Below are 12,015 nucleotides of genomic sequence, written 5' to 3' on the forward strand. Positions count from 1 at the left end.
TTTTAGATGAATCAAATTGTTTAATGCTTGAAAAACCCACGACCTTATAAATCGACAATTTAGTTACATGTAAAAAAAGGAAATATTTTCTTTTGTACCTACGTAATGGAGAAATTAAGATTTGAATTTATTATAAAAGCAAAACCAGATGATAATAAGACAAGTATTTATGCCATAACCTCCATTACGGATATACAAAACCAAACTTATATTGTGCCTAGAGAGTACCAACCAGTGCATCTACACAAAGAAATAATAAAGCATGAAATATTTGACAAAATAAAAAAATCTCTTCAGAAAAGGCACGATAAGAGACAGGTATGGATAACATTAACTAAGGAAATGAAATCAACATATTTAGATGATGACAACTTACAGTTTGATGGGTTTTTACTTGAAAAAATAGAACAAAGAAATGAGTCTTTAACAACAGAACCAATATTGTTGAAAAAACCAGAAAATAAGATGAGATTAATATCAGAATTTTCAATAGAGAAGTTTTCAAAAAATACAACAAATGTTAAACAATGGTTAGATACTTTTGAAAATGAATGTGCACGATTACAAATAGATACAGATATACAAAAAGTAGAAATTCTAAGATTGCTATTGGAAGATAGTTGTGTAGATTGGTACAGCTCAATGATTATTAAACATACTATAGATTCAGATTGGTCTGTATGGAAGAAAAGTTTGAGTGAAACATTTGCTGATAAAGGTTGGTCACCAATAAGGTACGCTATGAACTTTAAATATATACAAGGATCAATGTTAGAATACGCTCTAAAAAAGGAGAGACTGTTACTAGAAATAAACAAATCAATAGATATACCAACTTTAATATATTTGATTGCCACCGGTCTACCAAACTTTGTAACGGATAGAATAGACAGAGAAAACCTTAAAGAAGTAAATGACTTATTTAACAGCATAAGAGGATTAGAAAGTTTAACAAGAAAAAACGACATAAAGAAAAACTTAAACACTGTGAATAAATACAATAAACAAGAAATAAAACAAACTGAAAAAAAATCATGCAGGATTTGTGAGAATAAAGGAAAAATGAATAGATCTCATCCAGAGAGTGTTTGCTGGTATAATTATGGAAAAAAAACAACAGATGATAAAAACCTTAGTTCTAATTCAATATTAAAAGTTGAACTGAGTAATGAAGATCCAAAAAACTAAAATTTCCTCCACTTATTGAGATTACAGTGAAGTTAAATAATACATTAGAAGCCAAGGGACTATATGATCCTGGTTCACGAATAACATTAATAAATTCAAAACTAGTTCATGTGACGAATATGAAACCAAATTATTTTTATAACACAATAAAAACAATAAGTGGAGGAGGCAAAACAAAAGGATTGATTACGTTAGATGCGGAGTTATTGCATAAGAAGATTAAAATAAATGCATTTATCTATGAAAATGAACATTTTGAGTATGATTTAATACTAGGATTAGATTCAATACATAAATTTGGGTTGACTCATGATGAGAATTTAAATATCCAAATACAAAAAACAGACAATTTCAAAATAAGAAATAAGAATAATTTTGAAGACGAACAAACTAAAAATATGGGAATATATATAGAAGAAAAAGAATATGCTGTAAACTTTAATGAAGGTATAGATACAAACAAATTTAATATAGATACAGAACACTTAAATACTGATCAAAGGAAACAGATAAACATATTATTGGATAGTTACACTGATATCTTTGCAAAAAATAAATTTGACACTGGAAAAGTGAAGAACTATGAAGCGTGTATAGATTTACAAGTTGAAAAATATTGTTATAAAAGACCTTATAGATGTTCAGTTCAAGACAAGCTAGAGATAGAAAATCAAATCTCACAACTGTTAAAACATGGATTGATTGAAGAATCATACAGTCCGTTTGCGGCACCTGTGACCTTAGCTTTTAAAAGGGATGAAGGAAAAAAAAGTAGATTATGCATAGACTTCAGAGATTTAAATAAACTAATCATACCTCAATCACAACCATTTCCCCTCATAGAAGACTTAATAACAAAAACAATAAATTGTAATTATTTTACAACTCTAGATATAAATTCAGCTTTTTGGTCTATTCCATTAAAATTTACAGACAAATACAAAACTGGTTTTGTAACACAGGAAGGTCATTACCAGTGGACTTGTTTACCCTTTGGCCTTAAAACATCACCGGCCATATTTCAACGAATTTTGGGAAATATTATAAGAAAAAATGACCTGTCGGGATTTGCAGTGAATTTTATTGATGACATACTGGTTTTTTCTAAATCATTTGATGAACATATCACACACTTAAAAAAATTGTTGGATGCTATTCAAGAAGAGGGTTTCAGGTTGAAATTTACAAAATGCAAATTTGCAAGTGATTCTGTTAAGTATTTAGGCCATATATTACAAAAAAATACGATTACACCTCTAAAAGACAATTTAAAATCAATTAAAGATTTTCCTGCTCCTCAAAATAGAAAACAAATACGACAATTTTTAGGGAAAATTAATTTTTATGGAAAATACATTCCAAATGTTTCAATCGTTCTTGACCCTTTACATAAATTACTGAGGAAAGATCAGATATTTAATTGGACACAACAATGTGAGGATGCATTTCAGAAAATTAAAGATTATTTGTGTTCCAAACCAATACTAGCCATTTATAATCCACAAGCACCAATACTTATCTATACAGATGCCAGTGCTGTAGGAATAGGAGCAGTTTTAAAACAAATTCAACATAATGGTGAAGAAAAACCGGTAGCATATTTTTCTAAAAAAATAAATGAATCACAAAGAAATAAAAAAGCTATATTTTTGGAATGCTTAGCCATAAAAGAGAGTATAAAATTTTGGCAACATTGGTTGATTGGAAACTATTTTACTGTCTATACAGATCACAAACCCTTAGAGAAGTTAAATATAAGAAACAGACCTGATGATGAATTAGGCGATATGTCATATTATCTGTCACAATATAATTGTGAAATAAAATATTTCCCAGGAAAAAATAATACAGAAGCAGATTGTCTCAGCAGAAACCCAGTGTTGGACATAGATGCTAATAATGAAGATAATTTAAGGACGGTTAATATTATTGATATTCATGACATAAAATGTGATCAAGCACAAAATTTGCAAATAAAAGAACATGAAAAGAACATTGTGTTAGAAGATGGAATTTACTATAAAAAAAGTGGTAAAAGTAATAAAAAAATACTTTTAAGTGAAAATTACAGTAAAATTATAATAAAAAAAACCCATGAAAAATATTGTCATACTGGAATAAATCAAACAGAATCTAAAATAAAACGCTTTTATACTGCACCGAATCTATCAGAAAATATCAAATATATATGCAAAAACTGTGAGACTTGTATAAAAAATAAAACAAGGTTAAATAAAAAGTATGGCTTTATATCGCAATTGGGCCCAGCTAATAAACCCTTTCAAATAATGTCACTGGACACAATAGGAGGATTTGGTGGGCAAAGATCAACAAAAAAGTATTTACATCTACTAGTTGACCACTTTACTAGATATGCATATACTCTATGTTCTAAGAATCAACACGCTCGAGACTTCATTAAACTCATAGAAAAAATTCCTAAAGAAGAAACAATAGACATCTTACTCTCTGATCAATATCCAGCTTTTAATTCGATTGAATTCAAAAATTATCTTAAGAACCGAAACATTCAATTAATATTTACTGCGGTAGACGCACCGTTCTCAAATGGTTTAAACGAAAGGCTAAATCAGACTATTGTAAACAAAATAAGATGCAAAATGAATGAATCAAAAGGAAAAAGAAATTGGTCAAAAATAGCTGAAGAATGTAGAAACAGATATAATGAAACAGACCATTCTGTAACAGGATTTTCTCCTAAATATTTGTTATCTGGGGAATCTACAGACTTGTTACCACATGAATTAAAAGAAAAACAGTTATTAACAAAAAGTTTGGAAGAAGACAGGAAAATAGCATTCCAAAGGTCAATAAAATCGCATGACTATAATAAAACTTTATTTGCCAAGAATAGATTACAATATGATTTTAAAAAAGGAGATATGGTATATGTTGACTATGGGAACAAATTAAACAAAAAAAAGATGGATGAAATTAGAATTGGCCCATTTGAAATAGAAGAAAAAATATCGGATTCAGTTTTTAAAATAAATACTGGTCGTGGAACAAGATCAACTGGACTATATCATGTCACAAAGCTTATCCCTATGCATACTGATTTTTAGTTTTCACAGCTAAATATTACTTAAGAGGAAATATAAATTTTCTCATTTATATTTCGAAGGGGGGAGATGTAAGCTTTGTGATTACATTTGAGTGTTGGCAGTTGAGTCGAAGGAGGCCGTCTCAGTAAAAAACTATATAATATTTTTTTAATGACATAAGAAGTGTCAATTAATTTAAATATTTATTTAAAACGTAGTGATAAACGTTTTTTTTTATTAATTAGTATTTTAGTTCAGTTAAGAGTGGAAAGGACAATTCCAGTTCTCTTTAAGGAAATAAATAAAGCATGAACATTGCAATTGTCGATTCTCTATTTTTTAGGTTTGTATTAGTTTAATCATTTGTATTGTAAAATTTATTTGTTATTAACAAAATTAAACTCTATTTTTTAGATGAATCAAATTGTTTAATGCTTGAAAAACCCACGACCTTATATACATATTGGTATATTTCTTTTCAGAATAAATCTTAAAAAACAGATTGCCAAACGTTCTGATTTGAGGGTTATCGTATGATCGATTGACCATTTTTCATGGCGAAAAATTTTATACTGCCGATTATGTGGCGTACCTACCATCACAATAAACCTAAGATCTATTTAAGTATGCTAAATCCGGACCACTGTGACCAGTTGAAGTTCTCAACAAAAACAGTCGATCTGTGGGGATCTTTGTTAAACCTTCAATTCAATAATAAAAGTAAATGCATCTTATCTAGTATATAGTATTAGTAGTTATATAATAATTGTATTCTTCGTAGTGTTTCCCGGCAGGAGGGAGCGCTGCTAATGAAGCTACGATCCTACGTTTCTACGTTTTTCTACAGAAGCGATTTGTACAATTTATAACCTGAGCTGTATAAAAATAATGATAATGTAAATTTAAATATATATTTGACTAGTTATCGTCAACAAATTCGGTTGCGTGCTTTTTTCAAATTTAAAATTTTGATTAAATTCAGTTAAATGGCTTAGCCGTGAAAGAGCAACAAACATACAGACAAAGTTACTTTAAGTAGTAATATCAATATATAGTATACATAATATTAGTATATAGTAAGTATTGATTATGTTATTGAGTGCGTTAAACCGTGAAAGATTATTTCAGATTTTTCGTGCTTACTCGGTAATAGGGGCGGATTAAATTTGTACCTTATATTAACCGATTGCACAGAATATGTACGAACGCCTCCAGGCCTTGTCGTTGAACCCACCATAAAATAAAACCTGCTTACTTTCTTTAGTAAGGTTGTGCTAGTTGAGTATAACGATGGTATTACAAAGAGTTATATCGCCAACGACACGGAATCTGACAACAGATATATTACACCTCACGCAACTCTTTCGACCATTCATTTAGGTGAACATACTTTAATATCGCATTCAACCTCCCTTGAAAATATATTCACGCTCAGATTTTTTATCACGTTTTGAAGTTTACCGTATGAAATTAACGGTGACGGAATTATGCGCGGCCTCGATAACCGATTGGAAGCTCATTTATAAGGATTACTAATGTGACGTCACAGCTCGGCCGCCGTGCATGGTTTTAACTCTTTCGGTAAAATAACAGTAATATTGAGGTTCAGTGTATTTAATGAAAACTCAATTATTATTATTTTGTACATCTCATGATACGAAGCATGAGAGAGTGCTTAAAGATTGTTTTTTTTTTAATATGGCTCTTAAACATATTAAAATTGTTTTATGTCATTAAAAAAGGTCATCCCTTTTTATTGATCCAGGAATTTGCAAAGTGTATCCAGAGTAATTAGTACTGAAATATCCGACTCTAAAATTCGTGTAGTGCTTGTAAATGTATAGGTATACTATAACGGTGCGCAGCGCGCATCGCCTCGAACGAAATTCCGAGTAAATTTAATTAACACCTTATTGGCAGATATCATATTTAATATCATTAATTTATTCAACAGCACACGGCAAACGTACTTGACGACACCGAACAATTATTTATTTATTAAACCGCCTACTCAGGACGACTTGTCCCAAGTGTGTATTTTCTTAAAAGACGACCCCAAAATTGCTGAGATTTAATATTATAATTTTAATGAATGGAACTATTATTTATGAAATCGTGCGCGTGTTTATTATATTTTCGAAAACAGATTAATTGAATATCTCCCGATTAACGAGGTCGGTACAACATAAAAAGTTCATTTGTCGTTATTATTAATTTTCAGCATTTGAACGAGCCCTTTGCTTTTACTCGATGACAGGCTGTGATTATGTACGCTTTTATATAATGTATTATAAACCACTTTAACGCGATCAATTGATGTCTCTTGTTGACATTTTCATTATTTTTTTTGCGCTCAGTTTTGATTGTAAACTTTCTGTAAAATTGAGAAAGTTAGGCTGTTGACTCTGAAACTGAAGTCATTAAATATAACATACAAAATCAATATTTAAGAGACTCGCACGTACAGCATACTTAGTAAAGCAGGCATGCAATTGCAAAAGACAAAGGCTTTGACAAAATCCATCTTAACTTGTTTGATCACACACTTGAGCAATATTTCTGACTGACCATACTATTTTATTTTTCTATCGATCGGTCGAATAAAATAGAGTTTCTGCCAATAGTATAAATATAGGACATAAAACGGCGATAAACTTAAATAAACGACTTCATTAAATTCCCTGAATTTTAGTTGTATTCAAAATTAATGACACAACTAGAAAAATAGTATTTGACTATATATCCTCGAACTAATGCAAGGAAAATTATCGATATATTTATGTGAATCTATTTTGAGCATTTTTTCAATAAGGCAATATCTATCTCGTTCAAAATTCGAACGTATCCTTTGCAATTGAATGAATAATTAAATAATAATAATTTAATTTCGTTCCCCTGGACTTACGTCGGCGACGCTGGGGCTGCGATTAGGAACATCCGGGGATGTCAAACTTTTCCAATTTCGTAGCGCTCCCAACCGACTCGAGAGCTCCTTACTCCTCAAAACCTCATACGTCTTCACTTCATTACATTTCTAATACTTTTATTTAATAATTTCTAATAATATTATTCATATTATTTCACGTGCTATGTGGTTGTCAAGTTGTGGTACCGCAGCTCCTACAAGGACGGTCCGATTTTGATTTGTTGTTTTTTTCCTATAATATGTATCTAATGAGTATCTAAGAGTTTTATCCTTATATAAATTTATCGAATTCGACCAGCCTATCAGCTTTTTGTCAGCAATGAGCATAGGATCATGTTATTACCTTCTGCCATGATCTTACATCAACCGGACAGGACAGGACGACATAACATGAAGTAAAATATTCACTAACAGAAAAAACTTATTTAGTTAAAAACGGAATGTCTGTCCGAACAACCTAATAGTTTGCTATTTCGATCAAGACTTTCGGAGATTGCGAGTTGTACTCGTGCATAAGAAAGGAAAGTGGCCGCCGACTAAAATGTGTCAACACGGAGAACAGGCGGAGCGACCGTTTTTTGAAATCATATATCTGAATTCAACTCTATATTGAATAAATTTGACTAAAACTTCAAAAATTACTATATTTGAAAATAACTCGATTGATGAACAATGCTACTGCATTTATACTGCGCCCTGCATGTGTCTTAGCGTAACGTAAAGTGTCATTGTGTCAGCTTCGGAATTTCGCAACTTATTTCGTAAGTATCTCCGAGAAGATCGGAGAAGACAAGCTGGCGGAAGTACTATTTAAATTGTTAAGTTTGCCGCAAGTATTTATAAGACTTGTCTATAGTAGTTACTAACTATTTAAAAGCTGCCGCCTGATTTACAATCATGGCGCCTGTTTGTGGGTGTGTGTGCGCCTCTTTACTTTCAAGGAGTAGGTTTGCAACGAATTCTACATACTGCTTAAATGCGGCGAACAGACTTGCAGGTTTCTTCATCCCCAGCTAAAGTTACTTTAAAGGAAGACGCGCTTAATTATTATCGACGCTTCGATTTGTATGAGTGGGAGATGCTTGCACGATATCTTAGTGTGCGTGATACGACGTTTATTTGTTAAGTTTATTTTATAAAAAAATTATCATTTTACCGTGGGCGCTGGAGTGAATAGATCTATAAACATTATTTGTGCCATTTCTCTCACGACTCGTGTCGCTGGTAAGTCTCCTCCGTAACAGGACGTGTGACGTAAGCGGCGTGACATTGCTTTCGGGTCATAATGAGGAGTTCCTGACTGTGGAGTCGCTCTGACACAGTCGCCGTCCCAATTACAATTTTATTAGGCATCTCATCTTTACATGTGTACTAAGACGTTACATGCCCATTCATATTATATTACTTATATATTTTATCAAACAGTGGGAAAATATAATATTCATGTTGTTTGATCATTTTGTTGTTTTACATGTATTAAAAGACATCTCATTAATATATTAATATTTTAATAATATTAATTATTATTGCTCTCGAAGGGCGTTTATATATAATTTGTGACATCAGTGTCAAACAAGTCTCCTGTCTTAACTTTGAAATGAACTCTATGGAGTTTGTAAAATATAAGTTCCAGGATGATTGCATGTTTGCTCGAAGGAGTGCGCGTGCGTGTGTATCCGCACTTTGCGTAAATTAAATAATATTGTTACATCATTAAAATCCTTCTAAAGTCCTTCGTTTATTTACTATCGATAACACCCAGACGCAGGCTCGCCCTCTCTCAGAGCCAAACGTCTGCGACATTTATTTTTACTGTTTCGAGTGGAAACCTTACAATAAATATGAAACATTTGAAATTAAATCAAACTAATTCAAAAAATTGACGAATATTGTTTTATCACATTCATAGCATATTGAGAACACAAAAACCTTCTGAGATTGTAGAGTAATCAACTTTTCTTTATTTTGTACTTGAGATATGGAAACGGTCACCAGGCGAAGTGACATCTCACAGGTTCACAAAACAAATGTTTATTGACATGATTGTGTTCCAACTGAAAGTTCTCGATACCACTAAAACCCTTCTAGGTTACAAACAATGTATCGGCTCCCGGTCGCAGTCGGGTCGGGAATAGCTGAGGGGCTGACGTATCGTGTATCAAATATTGCGAGAGAATTGATTCCAACCCAAAGGATCGAACAGAAACAATCAAAAGTGATTAACTGGAAATCGAACCCGAGTTTGATGCAAACAAGTTAACAAATATTACCAAATAAATACAAAAAATAATTCATCTTTCATATTGACAATGATATTCCTGCACGAGTTTGAAAAGGCAGGTGTTCAATGTCTATGAAAATACAGTCGATATAATATGTACATGTCTGCCGACTCCGCCGTCGTTCTCGAACAACTAAACTTTGCTGACTTCAGACGCCCGGTTCCTTTACAGAATTATTAATGCCCTGTGCCTTTTTCCCATTACGTAACAGTCTAAAGGCCAACCAAACGAGACGTATTAACTGGAAAAACTTACATGATATATTCTAACGATTTTAAACTAAGAAAAAAATTGTTTTGAGAGTTCATACGGAAAATTAAAATAGAGAAAATAAAATGAGATTATTAGCATGGCTCCTGTTTTATCCACCAAAGACGCGACCAGTACGTACGTACAGTACGTACACCCCGTAACTGGGTGAGCGACCGACAAACATACATGAATTCCCATTTCATTTGGCTTACCTCGCCTCAATTTTATTACGCCACGAGCGCGCGCCCTACACGCCAGCGCCGAAAATTATGTGTTTCTTTCCTTCAGGTTAAAGTATTTTTGTAATATTAAAACCATTGAATTATAATTTAACAAAAAGTAAATATCGACTGATACGACGCTAAAAGATGAAATATAATTTTTAATAATTAACTGTGTTCAGTCGGCTGCCGCTTAAAACTGCCAGCCATAGAGACAGGTCAATGAAATCAATATAAAATGTCAAAAGAAAGCTAACAAAATAGAATGTCATCGTAAACTGTTTTCATGGAGGAGGGTAGGTGAATAAACTGCAATAATAGGCCACCGACGCGACCGTCTGGCGCCCGCCTGTCGCACACGGCGCTGGTCGAATGTGTGTCAGTCCACGTATAGAGTTAGGGCCTACCTTACGATTAAAATAATTGTCATTGTATCATATTAAACTGTTCAACAAATCCGCGTGATATACATACGATATTTTCATTCAAATTTGGCGCCCGACGAAAGTCTTACAAAAATGACGAGGAAAGATTATTTCGTAATCATTTAAATTGCTACGTCGCTAGCATAGTAGACAGAAAACGTATCCATCCAACTAACGCAAAATGCTTTGTTATTCTGTATTAAGCGTGGCGGTCTTGTGACATAACTTGCGATAGGGGATAATTTTTCTTAGGCAAACCGGTTAGCGGCATACATTCCCGGCGACTACCACTGCCTGTATTAAGGAAGAGGTTACTTATAAATAGTTGTAATGAAAGTCCTTTTCTAAGAAGTGGGTCCGTGTTTGGTACCGCAGTGTTATGTAACCGCCGCTCGATAGAGTCTGCTTCGGGACGGCACGACGGCTACTGACTTACGGCGTCTGGCCAAGACTGCGCGGAACTAAAGAGAATCGCTTACCGGAAAATTGTTTCATTCCCCTCACTAATTTTAATGAGGTCCCGAAAACACAATGCGAAGTAGTGGCAAGCCGTTCGCGTCCACGATCTGCTCTGCCTGAGTTTACTGCGCGCGGTACGAATTTACAATCGACAGCAGGCGCTCTCTGAATGACGTTTATAAAACTTATTTAGAAACTCGCTCTATACAGATTCAAAGCACTTCAACCGATCTTCGGCTGAGCCCTCTAATCTCTTGAAGCAAGTATTCTCTTTCACCACTTTGCAGCTTAAGATCTCTTTAGTGCTCTAGTACTTTGAAAATCAATTTACAAAACAACTGCCATATCGCCGCGTCCCAGATAACTACATTCACGACTTCGAGAAGACAATGACGTTAGAAATTTAATAAATATCAAAATTCCTTTTGAATTCAATCACATCTTCGTAATTTAGAAGCGGACATGTGAGATACAGTAAACTAATGAAAGAAAGCAGTCGATCAGTTGTAAGGTTAAAATAAATGAAAATAAGGTTCGTACAGTTGGCGCAAGTACCACTATGTATGTAGGGTGGCGGGTGGCGCAGTGTTACGTAACGTAGCCAGCTCTGTACGGCACTTACAGTGGCTACATTGTAAGGCTATGTACATTCGAGACCATTGTATCGGCAGATTGAATTTAACTCAAATTATCCGTTAAACGCTGCGATATTTGTAATACGGAGACACAAATAAACCAAATTCCAATCGATCTTAGGACTGCTCGTTTGATTAGCTCAATAATTAGCAATAAATAGATATAATTCCCAGTACAGGTAAGTTAGGATTGGCGTATTTACATATCCTAGATCATTTTTGGATGCTGATTTAGATGAATGAAATATTTTAAAAAGGCCCGGGCTCGATGTTCCAAGAGTGTGAGACGGTTATTTTGAGAAGGAATTGCAAAAAAAGTGAACAACGTGTTGAGGTCGTTGTTTTACAAATTGAAAAATTGATGCAATGACATTTGTTACAGTTACGTATACCCCACCATGGAGGAGCTGTCGAACCAGCTCAATTACGTGATGGTCCACTTCGCCATCAAAAGTTTCATCGGCTTCGGTGTAGGCGTAGGAGCGAACATCCTCGCAAGATTCGCCCTCATCAATCCTGAGAAAGTAAGTATTTTAGTACATAAGCTTAACTTTACGTCTAA

The 12,015-nt window shown here is 33.5% G+C and overlaps 1 protein-coding gene across 4 annotated transcripts in view; it reads left to right on the top strand.

The window, feature by feature from the left end:
* Positions 1-12,015, top strand: part of LOC125076147 (protein NDRG3) — a 79,853-nt gene that overhangs the window by 61,079 nt on the left and 6,759 nt on the right. For all 4 annotated transcript variants that reach the window (XM_047688131.1, XM_047688129.1, XM_047688130.1 and 1 more), the window contains one exon: positions 11,836-11,977. In XM_047688131.1, the coding sequence (XP_047544087.1) occupies positions 11,836-11,977 (142 nt within the window). The remainder of the gene's footprint in view (positions 1-11,835; positions 11,978-12,015) is intronic.

Source organism: Vanessa atalanta, chromosome Z (assembly GCF_905147765.1).
Source record: "Vanessa atalanta chromosome Z, ilVanAtal1.2, whole genome shotgun sequence".
NCBI classification, from domain to species: Eukaryota; Metazoa; Arthropoda; class Insecta; order Lepidoptera; family Nymphalidae; genus Vanessa; species Vanessa atalanta.